Source organism: Camelina sativa, chromosome 17 (genome assembly GCF_030686135.1).
Source record: "Camelina sativa cultivar CO46 ecotype springtype chromosome 17, ASM3068613v1".
Classification (NCBI taxonomy): Eukaryota; Viridiplantae; Streptophyta; class Magnoliopsida; order Brassicales; family Brassicaceae; genus Camelina; species Camelina sativa.
This window is the reverse complement of record NC_141896.1, coordinates 7,995,046-8,015,829: the sequence shown is the minus strand read 5'-3', so window position 1 is coordinate 8,015,829 and position 20,784 is coordinate 7,995,046. Positions and strand designations below refer to the sequence as shown.

At 35.7% G+C, this 20,784-nt stretch overlaps 4 protein-coding genes and 3 pseudogenes across 6 annotated transcripts; 2 read left to right on the top strand and 5 right to left on the bottom strand.

Moving 5' to 3' along the window:
• Positions 1-5,060: 5,060 nt before the first annotated feature.
• LOC104756197 (transcription factor MYB51 pseudogene) lies at positions 5,061-6,853 on the bottom strand (annotated as a pseudogene). The gene is made up of 3 exons (XR_015587453.1): positions 6,697-6,853; positions 6,453-6,582; positions 5,061-6,154 (listed from the first exon to the last, which is right to left on the bottom strand). The product of XR_015587453.1 is annotated as a transcription factor MYB51 pseudogene (transcript).
• Positions 6,854-8,695: 1,842 nt separating this feature from the next.
• On the bottom strand, positions 8,696-11,695 carry LOC104756196 (zinc finger BED domain-containing protein DAYSLEEPER). The gene is made up of 4 exons (XM_010478734.3): positions 11,243-11,695; positions 10,874-11,095; positions 9,899-10,773; positions 8,696-9,812 (listed from the first exon to the last, which is right to left on the bottom strand). The coding sequence occupies exons 1-4, from the start codon at positions 11,280-11,282 to the stop codon at positions 8,874-8,876; spliced, it is 2,076 nt and encodes a 691-aa protein (XP_010477036.1). The 5' UTR covers positions 11,283-11,695; the 3' UTR covers positions 8,696-8,873.
• Positions 11,696-12,214: 519 nt separating this feature from the next.
• LOC104756195 (kinesin-like protein KIN-8A) lies at positions 12,215-15,281 on the top strand (annotated as a pseudogene). The gene is made up of 6 exons (XR_015585867.1): positions 12,215-13,098; positions 13,219-13,492; positions 13,592-13,642; positions 13,737-13,829; positions 13,937-14,931; positions 15,031-15,281. The product of XR_015585867.1 is annotated as a kinesin-like protein KIN-8A (transcript).
• Positions 15,282-15,642: 361 nt separating this feature from the next.
• LOC104756192 (large ribosomal subunit protein eL6z) lies at positions 15,643-17,039 on the top strand. Its single transcript, XM_010478732.3, has 4 exons — positions 15,643-16,018; positions 16,220-16,326; positions 16,446-16,627; positions 16,760-17,039. Exons 1-4 carry the CDS (start codon positions 15,759-15,761, stop codon positions 16,913-16,915), a joined length of 705 nt encoding a protein of 234 aa, XP_010477034.1. The 5' UTR covers positions 15,643-15,758; the 3' UTR covers positions 16,916-17,039.
• A 30-nt stretch (positions 17,040-17,069) lies between these two features.
• On the bottom strand, positions 17,070-17,650 carry LOC104756194 (putative calcium-binding protein CML15 pseudogene; annotated as a pseudogene).
• Positions 17,651-17,982: 332 nt separating this feature from the next.
• Positions 17,983-19,363, bottom strand: LOC104756191 (tetraspanin-11-like). Its single transcript, XM_087494205.1, has 2 exons — positions 18,627-19,363; positions 17,983-18,439 (listed from the first exon to the last, which is right to left on the bottom strand). Exons 1-2 carry the CDS (start codon positions 19,131-19,133, stop codon positions 18,125-18,127), a joined length of 822 nt encoding a protein of 273 aa, XP_087350331.1. The 5' UTR covers positions 19,134-19,363; the 3' UTR covers positions 17,983-18,124.
• Positions 19,364-19,821: 458 nt separating this feature from the next.
• Positions 19,822-20,757, bottom strand: LOC104756190 (tetraspanin-16). Its single transcript, XM_010478730.3, has 2 exons — positions 20,210-20,757; positions 19,822-20,121 (listed from the first exon to the last, which is right to left on the bottom strand). Exons 1-2 carry the CDS (start codon positions 20,654-20,656, stop codon positions 19,822-19,824), a joined length of 747 nt encoding a protein of 248 aa, XP_010477032.1. The 5' UTR covers positions 20,657-20,757.
• Positions 20,758-20,784: the final 27 nt, after the last annotated feature.

Below are 20,784 nucleotides of genomic sequence, written 5' to 3'. Positions count from 1 at the left end.
TAAGTGTCATTTTGACACATTTCACACAAATTAAGAAAATATTAATATATATATATATATATATGTCCTTATTTAATAAATGTTTAATAGGTTAATTTAGTCATAGATTAAGAGTAAAACTAGAAAATCTAATGAAAAATATATATTGAAAATATAAAATAGTGCATTGGAAATGTAAAATAATACTCTCTGTGAAACAAAAATTCTAAAATGACACTCTTTATGAAACAAAGAGACTATATATTAAAAATTAATTATTACAATAATCTTAAAAAATAAATAACATTATCACAATTATCACAATAATTAACATTATTTTTCACATTTCACGGGTAAAATACATTTTTACACAAAATAATTAAATGTAAATTTGAATATAAAAAAATATGTATAAAATTATTATTATAATACCTTAAATTCCAAATAATAATTTTATTTAAGTCAATTTATCCCGCGTATAGTGCGGTTTGTTACTTAATTCTGTTTTAAAAAGTAAAAACCAAAGTATATCCTAATTCAGCTTTCATTATTTGATAGCCAAACATAGACACTTTTCCAAAGACCGACGTTTTTACCTTTTACAAGTGTGCTTGTTTGGTTAGCGGCTACTAGCTATTGACGGTAATATTCTCATTTTTCAAATATGCTATCAGAAAGCACATGTGTGGTTACTAACTTATGATATTTTATCATTATATGTTATTTACACGTTTATCACCATCACTATTTCTTTATGATAACTAAAAGTGAAAAACCAGCGCTTTTACAAGTGTGTATGGTGTTTGGGTGGGTTAGATAGTGATGAAATGTACTCCTTTTGTTCCATAATGCTTTAAATTGTGTACGTTTACAAGTCTTTATGTAAAATTTCAATGCATTTAACATTTTAATTGTTTATATACTGCACTATGCTTTTTACTGGTTGAATTAGTTTTACTTAATGGTGGTTAATTTGATGTAAAAAAGGATAAATTATATGATATACATTCTTAAGTTTTGTGCAAAAATCTTCTACATTGCTTAAAATGAAAACAAAATGAGTACTTATCCCCAATTAGGGATACTACTGGTGGTAGTATTGGATGGCCTAAACTATTTTTAATGTGGCCATTGAAAATTATTGGTGCCAACTAACTAACTATTTTAATGATCAATTAAGAATTCCATGAATCCATGACCTGAAAAGTCTCACGTTAACATGTTGGATCGAGCAATCACAACTTTACTTGTTTACATCAGCATCAATGTTGTCCTTTAATGGACATTTAACTTAGGTGTAACACGTAGAATCAAAGTTGGAGGAAATATAATCACTTTTGTTTTTTTGAGTGTTTTGACGAAACCGTTGGATGGTGATCGCATCTTTTCATCAAATGTTGTTTTTCTTCTATATATCAAATATTTAAACAACAGTGTCGATTTGTTTCAGTGATCTTTTTATTCTTTTTTTCTTTTTCTTTTCAGCTCTTTTTAACATTTCTTTCCCTCCATCATAGTAAAGTTTAGCGGCGTGTTGTCTCAGCAAAACTTGTTTTTTTATGACTTTGGCTTATAATTCGAATTGGCATCGGTCTTGGTTCCTCCAATAGTACATGCTTATTCAACTATCTATTAACTCTTATCTTTTGTCGGGTAGGCATAGATTATTGGAAATACAAAAAGCTAACATATATACATAGATAGTTGATAAAATGTATATATGTTATGTGTTTTTAAGAAGCAACCAATCCGGTTTGTTGATAAAATATAATTCAGATGTTATAAATGCAATATGTCTACCATTGTCATATGTTAAATAATACAGATGTTACAGTTTTGCTAACACTGGTGAAAAATAAGCGCTTAATTAAATGTTTTTCATAAAACGATCAATGGTTTATTTTATATAAAAGGTTTGCATACGATAATTTATTGGAAAGTGAACTAATTCAGGAGGTCGTTATAGCAATGTAGTATTGCTAGTAAAAAGGGTACGAGAAAGTGTGAGAAAAATAAGAAGAAGAAGATAACAATGTAAGAGGTAATAGATTTGATAAGGATACTAAACTTCAAGTTTGGAATCTACCGGTACCTCGACAATGAAAAAAAACGGTTTGAATATATAAGCAGAGAAAGCAACAACCATGTGGACAGATATACTTGCTAAAACTAGAATCCCAAATAGTGCTTTCTTTCATTTTTACCTTCTGATTCCTTCGGTAATAACTCAAGCTCTCTCAACAGTGACTACTGTGTCTGATTCCAAATTAGTAAAATTCATTTCTGATGAAAAAATTGGATTATTAGGATTTATAATCCTATACAAAGATTAAAAGCAGACAATAACGAGTGGATACGCCATTCTTTTCTTTATACAACTCCCGTTGTACGTCAATTAAGCTTAGAGGTTAAACTGTTAGACACTATCCGAATACCCCTTACTTCCTTAGTATCATGTAATTAAAATATCGTTTTAACATGGTACTATCATACAGACAACTAAAAATGTAAGAACACTCTAGAAGACTTGACGTGGTACTACGTTTTGTCAATGTCAGGTCGTCCATGCAGAAAAGTAGAATTGAAATATAGGTGCTGAATCTATCAGAGTCATATCACTGACCTATTATGAGACCAGCAAGTAAAATTATGTTTATAGATAGAACAAATAAATTTGACTAAAAATGTGATATTTGATTTTATATTTTTTGTAACATTGTGTTTTCTATTTAGTGTCACATATTATTCTTTTTTTTTTCTTTTCTTTTTCTTTGAGCAAACAGAATCACGTATTCACATTTCCATTATTTGTGTGTTTCTAAAAGTTTTCATATGTGCCAAAGAAATATAAATTTTAATTTATATCAGATATTGGAAAAAGATGGAAAACGACTCTGAAGGCCTGAAGGGAGGTTGAAAATGGGTAGTTTACATCAACTATTTATTTATTTAACAAAGTGGTTAATTTATGGCTTTGTTCTCTCTTGTTAAGTACTGTGTGGCTAAAAACCTATTATTTAAGTTTGCACCGAGACCGGGTTGAGCACGAGCAAATTCCAACAATATTTTATTTAGCCTGTATACTCTGAACAGGAAAAAATGTCAAATGAAGAGGAGCCAACCTTGACAATAAATTGCTGTCAAGAAAAAAAAAAAAGTAAAAAACCTAATACGTAGTATATCTCAATTCTCAAATTAATCCATTGAATCCAAATGTGGTTAGGTACTATTTATTACTTTCTCTATTTCTAAATAACTAATTTTTGGGTTTTTCACACAAATTGTTTTTTTTTTTTTTTGATACACACAAATTGTTTTTAAAAGGTAATATTTTAATTATTTTAAATAGTCTACCGATATTAACTTCACTTTCTTTCACTCTACTGATCACAAATGAAATAATAAAATTAAATATTGATTTGAACCAGAAAGTTAAGCCAGTATAATGAAATACAATTATTATCAAATGACAAATAAACTCCATTACAAAGTGGAACAAGAGAAAAAAAAACAAAATCTATACTAATAAAAGCAACAAAACCGGACTCATTAGGCGGATGAATACTTTTTTTTTTAAAGGAATATAGGGAGGCTGTATAAGTTTATTTGGTATTTAGTTTTACGTCATGGACTTTTGAAATGTCAAGTTTCAAAAGTCATACATGTATGCACAAGAATGTGTCACTAGCACAGAGTGCCAACTGCGAAGACCGGCGGCAATGACTAGCTAGTAACGACTCACATGATTAGGCATCATAATTTATAATATTTGATTTCGAATTGTGTATAACAAATTAACAATAGAGAATTAGCTTAATAAATATCCAGATACTACTGTATCAACCTTTCGACTATCAGGTCAAAAATAGAGAGTTAACGGAAAACAAAAAACAAAAAAAAATAAGATGGCCCGGTGGAAAAAAGTTGCAGGTATTGATTGTATGATCATGTACAACATTTTCTTTTAATTTGTTAAGAAACTAGTACTACACCTAGTACAACAGACTAATCTATCGTTCATTCGTGAAAGCAACCCTAGCGACAGCTTAGATTAGCGTCTATTAGTTACTTTCTATATTTTATTTTAAACTTTTTTGGATGATTTTTTTTTTTATATTTCGAAATGATAATGGACTACATAATTAAACACCGAATTATCTTTACCTAGAAACAATGAAGTAACATATTGGAGCAATATACATATAAAACGTGTAATGTATAATATGTTGGTTATACTAATTAATACCGTATCCTAAGAAAAAAACTAACAGTAGGCAGAATTAGAGCCTAAGATAAAAAGTTAAAAACTAACATTTTACAGTTATTAATTTGTTTACCACCAAAACTTAATTCTTTTTTCTAACCAGACATTAATTGTATAAGCAGTTCCTGATAATAAAACTTTTAATTAGGGTTTTTGTTTTGGAAATAAAAAATTAGGGTTTTTAGTTTCTAGTCACTTTATTTGTACAGAGAAGAGACAAATATATTGTAAAACCAAAATCGTTCAACTTTTATATCGAAATATTGTTTGTGAAACAAATCTCAGCCTTTACTTTTGTTTTCTGTACTGTGCTTTCAAAAAGGTGTTAAATGATAGTGCACAATTCTTCTTATCTTTAGCACTCCATCAGAACATTGAAAGAATATCTCACTTTGCTTTATGTCGGTCTCATACCTGATTATTCGAATATTGTGATACATAGGGTGATTTTTATATACACTAGTGAATGACGTATTTAAGTGACGTTATAGTGACGTAATCGTTGAAATGGTTTTTTTTATCTACATCCATTTTTGATTTTTCAGTTTAGTTGGAAGATATAATTCTTTATCAACCTACCCTCTTCAGTCTTCATATTAGTTAGCCCTTCACCCATGACACAAGCCACCAAAAGTTCTCGTGCAACATACACAGCGGACTAAAATCAAAAATAATAGTAGTACGTGCGATGTAGTAGCCAGCAACTAGTGATTTGTCAAAATAATGCAAATCTCTTGTTCCGATAGATACAAATTCTGATAACCAACACGATAAAAGAATACTAAATTCTTACTTGTTTTCGCATATTTATTTGATAAACGTAAGAAAAAAACTCGTTAATCTTATTATTACATCACCATTTACCATTCGATTTCCAACGTATGTAGCACACTTGAGGTTAGACTTACAAAAACAAGATTAAACAAAAGATAAATACAAGCTACATGCATGGTGGTTCATCACCATCATTATTTATTATTATCATCATCATCATCATCAAGGTAACATATCCATCGACATCTTTTTTTTTAAACCTAGCCAGCGACATGGTATATATATTTATGGACATATATATATATTGACATGATCACGTGGATTCATCGATCAAGCACTCACGAAAAATATTTATCAATCTCTGCAAAAGTGTCTTGACGTTCATAGACCGGCGTCACCTCAACGACATCATTTTCATCTTCGTGAAGAAAACTCGTAAGTTCTTTCATGAACGCAGTGTTCTCAACACAAGACTCCTCCAAGATCATGAAATCTTCATCATTCAGAAATGTCGAGAACCCGATAGTATCCTCACCATCAATGTTGTTATTACCAGCGAAATTATCACAGTATACTAGATGATTGTTAACGGAGGAATCAGAGAACGTGGACGAAGACGACGTAGGATTAACGTTACCATCAAAATCAAAGTTCGAGGAAACATGAGTTGTTGCAACGGCCGCCTGGCAGAGATGATTCGAGGTTGGTGTGAAAGAAGAGCTCGCTGACTTATCTTGTTCGGAGTCAACGGAAACACTTGTAGTAGTAGTAGTGGTGGTAGTAGTATTGTGACTAGTAGCAAAGGGGCCACCACTTCCGATGATTTCGGACAGAACACTCTGATTGATTCTCTTTCCGAACCTATTAGCTACTCTGTTCAAGAACCTAGTCGATGATAATCTAGGATTCTTGTTGTTCTTCTTCACCTTCTCATTATCAAGAACATCATCACTAGTTGTCTGATTAACGTTTTGTTTCTCCAGGTGATTTCCTGATTTGTCGGTACCGGAGTTTAAGCACTTGTGTGTAACCGGATCGATACCTTCCTTGACTAAACGTTTTTTGATATGAGTGTTCCAGTAGTTCTTGATCTCGTTATCGGTTCTTCCTGGTAATCCACGAGCTATAGCAGACCATCTGATTAACACCATAATTAGATTATAATCGCATTAAACATAAAATATGAACTTTAATTCAAGCTTAATTTAAAAAATTGCGTTCAGCTTATAATACCTTTGGTATGGTATTAAGAAAAACACAATATTTTAGTTTTTTTTTTGTTGTCAAGCTTGTTTGTGTAAATTGTTTGATAAAAAATACTAAAATGTTTTGGTTTGTAACTAAAGTAAATAGCTAATGCAGCGACGGAAAAGGAAATAAGAATTGGAAACTATACGTACATATATTGTAGAGAGAGAGAGAGAGAGAGACTAACTTGTTGCCGTGAAGGGCGTGGAGAGAGATGATACAACGTTCTTCGTCTTCAGTGTACTCTCCTCTTTTGATGTCAGGTCTCAGATAATTGGCCCATCTCAGTCTGCAGCTTTTGCCGCATCTCTTGAGTCCTGATCCATTTCAAAACAATTGTTTTTTTTTATTAAGAATATATAATATAATAATCAGAAAGAATAAGTCCAACATTTGAATATTCAAATATGACGGAATAAAATAATAAGTACCAGCTTTTTCGGGGAGTGTTCGCCATCCACCTTCACCGTAGCGGTTAAGGTAAGAGAGAAGCTTCTGATCTTCCTCGGGAGTCCAAGCTCCTTTCTTTAACCCTAATTCAGCTTTGCAACACGGTGTTCGCACCAAGCTCCTTTCTTTAACCCTAATTCAGCTTTGCAACACGGTGTTCGCACCATTCTTGATTCTTGATTCTTGAAAAAGAAACTTAGCTTTCTTGATCGAGTTCAAAGGGTTTGTTTCTCAAGTGAAACAGGTTGAGAGCAAAGAAGAAAAGAATTAAAAACCTGAGAGTTGAAACAAAGTGTGAAATGGGGCGTCGTTGTATGATCATAAAGATTGAGCACATGATCTTTTGATTAAAGTATTCAGACATCTGTAGATTTTTCGAATAGACATCTTGTTATTTTGCGATACTCGAGATCGTTTTATAACATTGAACGACGACAAGAACACACACAGAGATAGATAGATCTCTAGTTGCTAGCTCCGTTATCTTACCACAAGGAGAGATTGAAGGATGTTATAGAGAGAATCTTTTTTCTTATATATATATATATATATAAAAAGAAATTGTTGGTATACACTTAGCAAAGTGAGAACCTTTGAGGACGAGCTACCATCTTTATTTATGCTTGCTTGTGGCTAGCTGTACGTGTGGCGCTGCATCCAGCATCGTTTCAAGGTGATTGACACGTGGCTCGTTTTGATTCCCTATGAAAAAAAAAATTAACCTGATAATAATTAATTAGATAAAACCGCTAACTTTGTCAGTGGAAGTATTGAGATAGACGTCTGTGATATTTCATATTTCTCAAGATAATTATTATTGTTTTTTTTTCTCTAATTGTACAAATACTAGTAATACTATGAAGACCGCTATTACATGATATATATTCCATGCATAAAACCGCCACATCTCATATTATATTGATAGTAACGAAAAAGGGGGAAATAAACAATGAATACCACCAATGGTTTGCTTACCTAAAAACAAAATTATCAAGTATGAGAAGAAGAATATTAATGTTAACGTAACATTATCGAGCTAATGACCGATTTATTCTTGAATTCGTAACTGCTATATATATATATATGCAAATAGTTATTATAATTTTGCGTGCGATTATATGAATTTATTCGTCGACACTCGACAATATACTAAATCTAAAGTGATTTAAAGAATTATATCACGGCGCCGGCAGATCTGGTACACCAATAAAATTATAGCAATGTTGAATATTCTCTTGTATTGATCGTATTCTTCTTCTTGACCAAAAAATGAAAAATTGTATTGACCAAATAGGTCGGTCCAATATACGAAACGATAATATCATATATTGAATGTACAATGAGTAAAAAAAAAAGGTTCGTCGAAATGGGCAACAAATTTAACAGATATCATAAAAATTAAATTTATCGAAAGAGTAAAAACAAAAGGGTCTATCGAAATGAAACCCACAAGGGTGTACGTAGTTCAGTACGTGGCCATGTCGGGATGTATTCAACTGTAAAAGTTGGAGTGCGAGACTTTTCTAAGTACGACTGGACCTCTTTACATTTTTTTTGTTTTCCTCCCTCAAAATTCAATATGCTTAAGAAATCATTAGACGACAAAAATTTAACGAGAAACAATAAGGCAATGAACGAACACACGAATTGAAAATTCGAGGAAGGTAGCAGTAAGTACTACACAAAAATAGTCGTATTTGAAATTTGGGATTAAATTAAGCAACAACTTGGTTACTCAAACACTGGACTTGGACATTATCGAAATCGGAATATATCATGCCAAGAAAAAAAGAAAAAATTTCTAAGCAAGGAACAAGAAAAAGAGGTAACGTAATTTCTATTTCGGACAATTAATTTCCACTATGCTGTTTGAGACAAAACCCATTAAACTAGTCAAGATATTGTACCTTTTGTTTTCCTATAAAGTTAAGAACAAAGACTACTTTATCTAGTTCTTTTTTCCTTTTCTCTAACATGATATGAAAGGAACATATGGTTTAATTAAGAAAGTTAACCAGATTGGTTTTCATAAAACCAACTCTAACACTAAAGTCTTTACAAATCCTCCTCCACTCACCCCACTATGCAAAATTACATACAACTCATGCTAAAAAAGTAAGACAACTCGTTTCTTTAGTACAAACACTAAAAAAGAATCTCACCTAGTATGTTGATTCTTGTCTAAACCTCCTACAGAATTATCGGCCCCCACGGTGGCAGCTAACTCCATTAGCCGTTCATAGTCAATCTCATTAGACTTGAACTTCAGTTTCATACCAGCTTCAATCCATGATCTGATACAAAGAACAGACTGCGTGCTATCTTGAGGCATGCAATACTTTTGCTTATCAATCTCTTCGCCTTTACCGCAAAATATCTCTTCCGGTGCAGCGGAAGTCGCCTGAACCGCAAGGAAATCACGAGCCATGTTGGAAAGCCGAGGGTATCTTCCGCTGTTTACCTTCCACCAATCCAACACATCGGTTTGCATCGGGACTATAGACTCTGATAAGTACTGAGTTAGTTCATCGACAACGTTGTTACTCATACTTCCTCTTCTTTTCCTTCTAGCGATTTCCTCTGCAAATGAGATATTCCCTCCTCCTCCTTCATCCATGTCCTGAGGACGGTACCCGCTACTCATGGAAGATGTGAAATGAGAGGAGGAATAGTTACGAATGAAATGGGTTCTTGCTTCATCTATATAGCTTTCGAGATTTATCGTCTCTGGAATGTACTCTGTTTTGATCCGCGGGTCAAGAACGGCTGTAATGTAAGTGAACACGTTGCACACTTGGGTGTTGTAACTTCTGGCCTTCTGAGCCATGCTTTCAGCACAAGTTCTTAGCCAGTCTGGATTGTGGCATGATTTTTGGCAAGTCGTGATCATCTCAGATATGTTATCCATGAAGAGCAGTGCCAGACCAACCGTGAGATCCTTGTTCGTGCACATATCTTGAGTGGTCTTGTGGAATGAATCCAAATCCAAGTAACTATGGACAATAGTCACCGCGTTCTTCTCTGCAGACGTCAACATCATTCTGTTCTCTAGACAATTCTCAGTGTTCCTAATCACCGAGTCCAAGGACTTGCCAGCCTGCCAACCAAAATAAGCTATCACATCACATACATATATATCTCCAGAGCTTGATGGCTTCCAGGTCAAAATTATTGAAATCTTACCTTGCACAAGATGTTGACCATCTGGTAATTGCCACTCCAACGAGACGAAGTATCTATCGGAAGTTTCCAGTTGCCTTCTTGATAAGCTGTTGTCAACTGAATGAAATCATCTGATAGCTCTATCGATCCGTTTAACTCCTGTGTGAACTCTCTGACCTTTGAGATTATGGGCTTTATAGTAGCTAACCCCTCATCAATAATTTCATTCAAAGTTTGAGCAGCACAGGGGATATAGCAGAAAGGCAAGACCTTTTGACCATCCAAGTACTCCTTCAGGGCATGACAAGCGTGAATAGCGTTTTGGCTGTTGTCATGTGTACAACATAGAACCCTGTCTTCAATGGCATATATCTTAAGGACTTTCAAAAGGGAGCTAAAGATCTCAGAACCCCCAGAGGGATAAGGAATCCGACAAATGTCCAGCAGCAATCTATGAGAAGACCAGTGTTCATCTATCCATTGCCCTGTAACGCTCATATAAAAAATGTTTTGATATGAACTCCAGAAACCTAACGTGACAGAAACTTTGGATTGGATATGCTCCAAAGATGTCTTCACATCTCCCCGCATACTTCTGAAAACCTCATGAAGTATAGCTTTATATTTCTCAGCCGGCCATAACTGGATGGCTGGGTTAAGAAATTTGAAAGAGTTTCCCAACCAACTTTCGTCTACAGTAGAGGGAGGAAGCGATGACAAAGCAAGCCACTTAAGAACTAACCAGTTAAGATGATCATAATCGAGTTGCGGTGCTTGTGCTTTCGACTGAGATTGTGACGGCTTCACAACAACCGGTGGTGTCTGTGGTACTGTGACAATATCTGCTGACTTATCATAGCCTGGATGTCTATTAGCCAGATGCCTTCCAAGGTTTCCTTTAAAACATGAAAACAGAACCCATGTTATTGAAAAGCGTTAAGATATTCTTATCATAGAATTGTTGTTGCTGCAATATAAAGTGTTTTAAAAAAATACCAGTGGCTGTAGCAATGGAGTAGCTTTGTCCACAGAATTTGCATTTCCGAGTTTTGCTGTCTGGTGCAGTCTCAAAATACTTGAGATAGACAGATGTCATTGTCTTCTTACGTTTAGGGGTAACAGTATTAGCTTTATCAGAAGAAGAAGAGCCTAATCCAATGTCAATGGGATCAGGGTGTTGAACAAGACTCATATCCATTATAGCTTTAGGTTCCATCTCTACATCATAAGTAGTTGTTGTCTCAGTTAATAAACCAATAGAAAACACTAAGAAGAAGACCCAACACAAGAAAGCAAGTTCCCACACTTTAAACTATAAGCTCTACGAAGAAGACATAATCAGAGTTTGCGTTTTCTTTTGGTTACCTTTGTAGGTTTTGAATGCATTGTTTACATTCCAATCCATCTGTAACGAGAATAAAACGGTTGCGAGAAAGGGAAAGTTTTGTTTTTTAATTATTTGGAGGGAAAGCAGAAACAGCCGCCAGAACAGAGAGGAGTAGGAGGATGGATCGGCGTTGGATCTCTCTGAGCCAAAGAGATCTGAGCCGATTTAAGGGAGAGATGAGCTTTGAGTCAGATGTTCGCCGATCTGAGGGATTGGTCACGACGGCAGATCCGTTGGTTTGGGGCGAATTTGACGGAGGAGAGGAGCTAGGGCACAGTAGCTTGGCTCAATCGCTCGGCTGGTTTTAGGGATTTGAGACTTTTTTAAGGCTCAGCTAATATGACTCCAGCGAATGGCTCGGTTCTCTTTTTGTTTCGGCTTTCGTTTTTTTTTTTTGTAACATTAATATCTAATTTATTTTGTGCAACATTATTAATTAATAAATATCTCAATTTCACCACCAAAAAATAGTCAGGTTCATCAAAATTATATCTTTGAAAAGTATCCTAAAATAAAATTAAACAAATATACTACCATTATTTTTTTGGGTTTTTAATAAGATAAAAAACGATTTTTTTTGAGAAAAAAAAACAGAAATAAACCAAAGCTATAGTAACAAACCAAAATGGTAAATGTAGAAATCAAACTCAATTCTCAATATCAAAACAGAAAAAAATGAAACCAAAATGGTAAATGTGGAATCTAACTCGATTCTCAAAATCGAAACGGAAAATAAAATAAAATCAAAAACACTCAATAAAACATAGTATTGAAAAAACAATAATGTCACTGATCTTTATAAAGTTCTTTTTTAAATGTAAAAAATGGAATATTAAGTGGACCACACAAAACTCAAACACTGGGCAATGGACAAAGCAAACCAAATTTTATGACCGTTACAATAAATTCATTTCTTAATTTGCGTTTCCCCTTAATCCAAAACCAAGACTGAGAAAATAGGCAATTAATCAAAATCTATACTACACACCACACACACACACACTCTCTCTCAAAGCTTTCATTTTGACCAACGCACACACACCTTTCTTCACTCCGCGTTTGATTAGTTCATAAACTTTAACTCCAAAAGATCTCTTCTTTGCTCTCTTTTTTGGCTTTGGATGCTGAGAAAATCTTAAGATTTCTGGAGAGGAAACAAAAAAAAAATGCCGGTATCGACTCGATCTAAGGTGATGAAACAGGAGCGAAATGAGCAAGAAAACACAAATCTGAATCTTCCGTTGAGGAACCCACATCAAGGTTTGAAGGAGAAGATGAGAGCTTTGACTCTCTTGTACGAGCAGCAAAAGAGAGCTTCTTTCTCTCTCCGGAACCCTAATCATAATCACTCTCCCAAACCTGAAGATCTCAGATTTAAGGCTCAGCTGCTTGATTCTTGCAAGAAAGGAGATGACTTTCATCGCCGAGACGGTAAAGATTCTAATTTTTTTGAAGAAGATACCAAAGAGAACAATGTAGTCGAAGCAGATCGGATTTTTGGGGTTAATTCTGTTCCTGTTAAGCCTAGTTGTGTGATTAGGAAGCTGTCTATGGGTAATGGAGCTAGAAACGTTACTGACGCTGACAAAATTGAGAGTCTTGATGCTTCTGTGAGTCGGATTTTGGTGTTTGTTAGGCTTAGACCAATGGGGAAAAAGGAAAAAGAGAATGGGTCAAGGTGTTGTGTCAAGATTTTGAACAAGAGAGATGTTTATCTTACGGAGTTTACGAATGAGAACGATTACCTTAGGCTTAAGAGGCTCCGTGTTCGTCATTTCACCTTTGATTCTTCATTTCCTGAAACCACAACACAGCATGAAGTTTATTCCACCACGTAAGTGTATTCAATCATCTCTGTTTTGTCTTCAATGGTGTATCCTTTTCATTAGCAATCAATTGAGCATCAAAATGCTGCAAGTGCTTAGATTGTCTTTTTCCCCTTTGATTTATTCAGAACAGGAGACCTTGTTGGAGCAGTTCTTGAAGGAAGAAATGGTTCTGTTTTCTGCTACGGTGCTACGGGAGCAGGCAAGACTTATACGATGCTAGGGACAATGGAGAATCCGGGTGTGATGGTTTTAGCAATCAAAGATTTGTTTGCTAAAGTTAGACAGAGAAGCTTAGATGGGAACCATGTTGTTCATCTTTCTTATCTTGAGGTTTATAATGAAACCGTAAGAGATTTGCTTTCACCTGGTAGACCTCTCATTCTCCGCGAAGATAAGCAGGTAAACATAAAACTGAGATCTCTTTTTGTCTCTTTTAGATTTAGATGAGAACACATTGGTCTCACTCAGTTGCTTTTCTCTGAATGTAATCGAAACCAGGGAATTGTGGCTGCTGGTCTCACACAATATAGAGCTTATTCAACAGATGAGGTTTCTACTTCTAATCTATACATTTTCCATTTTGAGTGATCATGAACACCAAAAGCTAATCTATGAGATTTGTTTGTTATATGGCTTATTGCAGGTTATGGCTTTGCTCCAAAGGGGAAATCAAAACAGAACTACTGAGCCAACTCGTTGCAATGAAACATCTTCTCGCTCACACGCCATCCTTCAGGTTAGAATTTGCATCTTTCTTAGTTATATATCACGTCAAATCAATAGTGTATCATCAATTTTGAGGTCTGGCACGTCTTAAGTTGATCTGTTGTTGCGGTTCTTTAGGTCATAGTGGAGTATAAGACTAGAGATGCTAACATGAAAATCATCAGCCGGGTAGGGAAGCTATCCCTCATTGATCTTGCGGGTTCTGAAAGAGCGCTAGCAACTGATCAAAGGACGCTTAGATCACTGGAAGGAGCAAACATAAACAAATCACTTCTTGCATTAAGTAGTTGCATTAATGCGCTTGTGGAAGGCAAGAAACATATTCCTTACCGAAACTCAAAGCTCACACAACTACTCAAAGATTCACTAGGCGGCTCGTGTAACACGGTGATGATTGCTAATATAAGTCCAAGCAGTCAATCTTTTGGTGAAACACAAAACACTCTCCATTGGGCTGATCGAGCCAAGGAGATTCGTCTGAAGGAATGTTAGAGCTTCAGAAAGAGAACCGTGAATTGCGTGTCCAGCTTGCGAAGCAGCAGCAAAAGCTTTTGACTCTTCAAGCAGAGAACTTGGCCGCTGCTAATAACAACAACAACGTTTCTCTGACACCTCCTTCAATCTCATCACTAATGACTCCACCATCTGCGCTAACAGCTCAGCAGAAGAAGAAACCAAGGCACTCGTTGTTACCAGGGACATGTTTTACACCAGAATCATCCAAAAGGACAAAAGCAGAAGAAGCTGTGAAGGAACTTCAGCTGACTGTTAAGGCATTGAAGATGGAGATGGAGAGAATGAAGAGGGAACATGGGTTGCAGATGAAGAAGCAAAAAGACGAATTAATGAAAGATCTTTGTAGTAGAAAGAGCGAGAAAACTCCAGAAAGAGGCAAAGAAACAAGAAGGATTGTCACAAGAGGGAGCTTGAGACCAAAGGAGAAGGAGAAGGAGCTAAAAAGCCCAAGCCATCGTTTTGCATCTCCAGTTGCAGCAGCTAAAAAGAGAAGCTTTTGGGACATAACCGTAGCTAATACAAGTCCTGCGTTGGATAGAAGGAAAACAAGAAGCCATGGTCCTGTTCATCAAGAAGCTCCTTCAAAACTGCTTCAGGTAATTTTAACTACAGTGATGCTATAATGAAAACATTGAAGTTGTCCAGCAAGACTCTGTGTACATACACTAATAATGTTTGTATTGTTATTGGTGCAGCCGGGGTTTGCTCGTCCACACATGAAGCATTAAACAAGTTTGAAGACTTATTCGGGACGTTGTTTCTTTATTACATTTCTTTAGTCTGTTTTCTCCATTGTTTGCTAACATCTATACTCTGTAGGAATGACAATAGCAAAATTACTTTTTCATTTTACTAATTTTATTTTTACTATTTAATTTTATCACATTTAGTTATGTATGTATACTTTATGATTCTTTTTTCTCATGCTGATGTTTGGTGTTCTGTATTGTGTCTTCTTTTAAAGTTATAAGTTACAACCAAAGGGAAAGAAATTAAGAGTGAACTCAGTGTATATAAAAGGGAAAAGCTTTTTTATTAAGAACACTTTTAAGGATTACAAAGACTCAATAGTACTACTTTATTTCTGTCTCACTTAGCTTGGTTGGTTCTAACAATTCACCAAGTTTTGGTAGCACAAAGTCTTAAAAATATTCCATAGCATATTTAAATTTAACAACCAACAATTTATTCAATTCTCTCGCAATCACACACTTATAATTTATAACTTTGTTTCTTACAGAACTATTTGCAACGTAACATGGAAACCCATATTATTAAGCCCATTAGAGTTTTAAAACCCAAAAAAGGCCCATTAGGTTTTTATTTTGGTGATGCTATCATCCTTTATATTTAAGAGCTGATGACTCTCAACTAGGGTTTTTACGCCACAGAGAGAGTTTTTTGTCACAGAGAAACAGCAAAGATGCCGGCGGCGAAGCAGAGAACTCCCAAAGTTAACCGCAACCCTGACCTAATCAGGGGTGTCGGCAAATACTCGAGGTCTCAGATGTACCACAAGAGAGGTCTATGGGCTATCAAGGCCAAAAACGGCGGCGTTTTCCCCCGTCATGATGCTAAGTCTAAGGTCGATGCTCCGGTTGAGAAGCCAGCCAAGTTTTACCCTGCCGAAGACGTTAAGAAGCCACTTCCTAACAGACGCAAGCCTAACCCCACCAAGCTAAAGTAATCATCCATTTCTCTTCTTCGATTCGATTCGTTGTTTTCAGTTTCTAGATAAATGTATTAGAATGGTTTTGGATCTGCTGGGAATATAATAGAGATCGTCTAAGTTTCTAGGATTTGTGGAAATGTAGGATTCATAGAACTCGTATGCTCTGTTATCAATACTAATCTGGTGGTTATGCATATGTTGTGTATTTGCAGAGCAAGCATCACTCCAGGAACAGTGTTGATCATTCTTGCTGGTAGGTTCAAGGGCAAGAGAGTTGTATTCCTGAAGCAGCTTTCTTCTGGTCTGCTTCTTGTTACAGGTGAGTTCTTTTATCTCTTTGGTTAGTGTTGATTTTGATTTGTTGTTGTGGTTGTTCAATTTGTAAAACTTTGCTGATGCAGCATTTCTGTTGTTTGTTTTGATTTGCTCCATTTTTAGGCCCGTTCAAGATCAATGGTGTTCCATTGAGACGTGTGAACCAGGCTTATGTTATTGGAACCTCAACAAAGGTTGACATTTCTGGAGTCAACGTTGAGAAGTTCGATGACAAGTACTTTGGAAAGGTTGCTGAGAAGAAGAAGAAGAAAGGTGAAGGCGAGTTCTTCGAAGGAGAGAAAGAGGTATGTTCATGTTTTAGTTGCATAAGTAAACCACAATCATTTTGATGCATATAATTTAACCAGAAATGGATTTTGTTTCTATTTCTTTATTGTTACATTTACCTAATCCATGATCATTGTTTGTTTAAACAGGAGAAGAAAGAGATCCCACAAGAGAAGAAAGATGACCAGAAAACCATCGATGCTGCTGTGATCAAATCCATCGAAGCAGTCCCAGAGCTCAAGATGTACCTTGGAGCCAGGTTCTCATTGAGTCAAGGAATGAAACCACATGAGCTTGTTTTCTAGATTTCTTATTGTTCCTCAAATTTCAACAACATCTGTTTTTTTTGAGTTTTTCCCTCTTTAATCGTCGTCCTTGGATCTTAAAAGACACTATTTTCTATGAATCATATATCAAATTTTCAATCAATCTAGCTTGAAGACTTGATGATGTTATGAATCGAGAAAAATAAACATGGATTTGTGACGATCACGAATTAATTTTTAATCCAAAGTAATCAACAGCAGATTTGGCCATAATGGAAGCAAATTCACCAAAACTAATTACACCATCTCCATTTGTATCTGCTTCTTTGATCATTTCCGTTAGTTCTTTATACGTCAATGGTTGGCCCATCTTGGCCATTGCTCCTGCAAGCTCGGCCGCGCTGATGAATCCATTTCCATCTCTATCAAACGATTTGAAAATGTCGAGTAATTGCTCGGAATTGATTAAGATCTCTTCGTTCAGATCAGGAAGAATCGTGCCAACAAGCTCATCAAATTCGACAAAACCGTTGCCGTTTGAGTCCATGCTAGCTAACAAAACGTGGATTTGGTCGCCTGAAGGTTTGAGGCCGAGTGACCGGAGAAGCGCAGCGAGTTCTAATATTGTCAACCTTCCGTCTGAATCCATGTCGAACCGGTCGAAAATGTCTTTTAGTTGTCTAATCTGTCCCTCCATTTTTTTTCTAATCTTCTTTAGGAATCCAAATCAGAACCGATTAATCAATATTGTCCACGGGAGAGATCGTTGAGATCATTGAGGTGATGATGATCATCAATATGGTGTTTTTTTGTTTGGTTTCTTTTGGAGAACGTAGTATTAAAATTCTGTAACTTTTGTATGTGTTAGATTTTTGTTTGTTTTCGTTTTTGTGGGTTTGTTGTTAATGGTTGCTGATAAAAATAGACAAGACCACGTATTCATTTCTGTCCGGCTATTGAAATATGATAACTTCATAATCATTGAACTTTTTTTGTTGTTAAAATATTCATTTGATTGTTATGAAACTTTATCTATATACGAAACCAATTTAATAGTATGATTAGAGAAATGTGCCTACTTATTTATGAAATGCCGATGGTAAAACTAGTGAAATGTGCTAAATTCTTGATAATTGTTGTGAAAGCAGACGTGACATTATCCTAAGAAGCAAAGAAACATAAATGACCTTAATAAAGAAAAACAAACAAACTAAAAGAAAACATAGAAGAAACAAAAGCAATTAAAATTTAAGCATGATCGCTTTTCCTAGCCGTCCGATTGTTACGACGAGCACAGCAACCGCAGGAATAGACGATGATGAGGAGAATGAGGAGACAAATGTTGAAGACCAGAAGATTCCTCCATTTAGCTCTTATGTTGGCTAACACTCCCGCTTTGCATGCGTTGCAATTGTAACACAACTCCGTTTGCACGTTGCTCCATGTACCGCAGTCTTCGTTGTTGTTCGCCCCAACCGCCGTTTCGTTTTTGGTCGGCGGCATCCACATAGTAGCGTTTCTGAACTCGAAGTTGCAATCTGATGGCGGCTTACAACACCCTGACTACTCAAACACAACCACTAATTGAAATTACACAACCAATCATTAACATTGACATATAACTTATACGTAACTAATACAAAAGTTAATAAAACAACGAAAATATATACAAAACCTAAAATTCGTCTAAACTTGTCTTGCTATTTTATTTTGTTACTATATATAAAAACTTATAACTCTAAAAAGAAACCTGGATTGGAGACAAGTTCTTGTGATAAAAGGCATCAGCGATCTGACTAACAGGACCATCACTCAAATCATCACACACCCTAGCCTCAGCCAAACAAGATCTTATCCCAACCCATCTTTTACCACCAACGAACCCGTTAAGCCAAGTGGAGAATTCATACGTCCGGTACTCTCTATACCCTCTTCCGGAGACAACATGACCGGCTCCTTTGTTTGTCACAAAGAAGAGAAATATGGAGAATCCCATCAACGCAACAATGCCCGTGAACAGTATGATCAAGTACGAGACCATTGCGAAGTTTTCCTTGAAACAAGATCCTATCACCCCGATCAGAGACACCACGAAGAGGATGCATCCGGTCGTGAGGAGTGGTGCCCGAATGGCTGATTCACAATCGGTCACGCCTTGATGAACGAACATGTAAATCGAGTAACCAATGGCTGATATGCCCACTAACATCACCAATGTGTTGGCTACACCCACCACGAAATTGCTTACTCGAAACATTTTTTAGAAATTTTTCTTTCTCTGATGGATGAATTTGAATAAAGATTAGATAGAGAGAGAGAGGTTTCTTCTGGTTAGATAATTTGATAATTGTGTTTTGTAACGTTTTCGTGTGTGTGTTTTTAAGTGTGTGGAGTCGTGGTTATTGGGAAAGAGGGAACGGTTGGTTTTTTGGGTAGTGGGGGAGAATGAGATTAGTGGAGATTAATTTAGCCATTGGTTTTTAGTTTATACCACTGGGGGAGTTAGAAAGCGTGTGAGGGTTAAGAAGATCCCTTTAGTTTAGAGAGAGACTCGTTAAATTAGATTTTGACTATTTCTCATTCCAACGTCACTTAAGACTATTTAAACTATGGCATTTATAGGGATTTTTTTGAATCCAAAAGCATGTTGGGAAAACTATATTTAGGTTTAATATACAATTAAAAAAAAAAATTGCTAAATTTTTGACGACATTAGTCCCTGGAGATTTTCTTCTTAATTATTGCTTTTATAAGCTCAAAAAAAAAAATTATGAAACTCCAAACCATATTTTAATATCCAATTTTACGATTAATATTTTCTCAACAGTTTGAGTTTTCCAGATTTTGAAGATCCTATCATAAGTTTTGTTTAGGTTTATACAATAAACCAAAAAAGAAAAAAACTAGGATTATCATGTACATTTGAGGCTAGGAAAATGAAATTTTCAAGTATAATGGCCTCGATAATCATCGGGCTCATCGAAAGTGTCAAAAATGGACTTGGCAATGGCGAGGCTGACACAAACGAGAAATAGTGAAGGATAAGAGAACATGGAGAGATATTTCCATTGATGAACTATGGCTTTTAAGATGCTCAGCTCGCAACCTCTGCAACTCAGACAGTATTCGTATGAGCAATCTTCAGGAACATGGTTCTCTACGTGTTGATGTTTCCAACTCCATTCTCCTGGCTTCCCGAACATTGTCCTCTCTCCACATCCTTTTGGTTGTGCGCAGCAATACTTCTGCATGTATTTCATCATCATTACTAGAGGTTGATCATCATACAGGAATGAATGAATTAGATGAGATGAGATGACATAAGTACTTTACCCAAACATTGCTGTTTAGGCTGGCATTGTAGTTACAGTTATGGTTATGAATGATGCAGTCTGTGGCTTTTGCAAGTTTACTTGCCGGGACCAACTGACCGACCAGTTGCTTGGCGGTTCGCTTATCCTCGGCCGGGTTCTTGGCGATTCCAAAGGTTGTATTGTAGATGAAACACTTTAAAGAGTAGCCAGCAAGGACAATGCATACGAATATCATTGCATATATGTAAGTTGTGAACATACGTTTGGAGCGAAAGCAGATTGCGTAAAGAGCAAACTGAGGAATCACCAGCAAGAGCAAACCAATGACAATGAAACTGCCATCCGTCTCTCGGATACATTTTGAGACTGTTTTTCTATAATATAAACCTGTTCCCGTCATAGTTAATCCCATGCATATGAGGATTATGGTCGCCATTGTTAGGAACCCAGTTCTTAGCTCAGACATTTCCTTCTTTTCCTGTTTTATCGAATCCCCAAATCCAATAATCTAAAAAGACTCGGTGGAGGAGATTTCTGTTTAAATACCTGGTGATATATGAAGAGGTTGCAAAAAAGAGAAAGAATCATGAACAG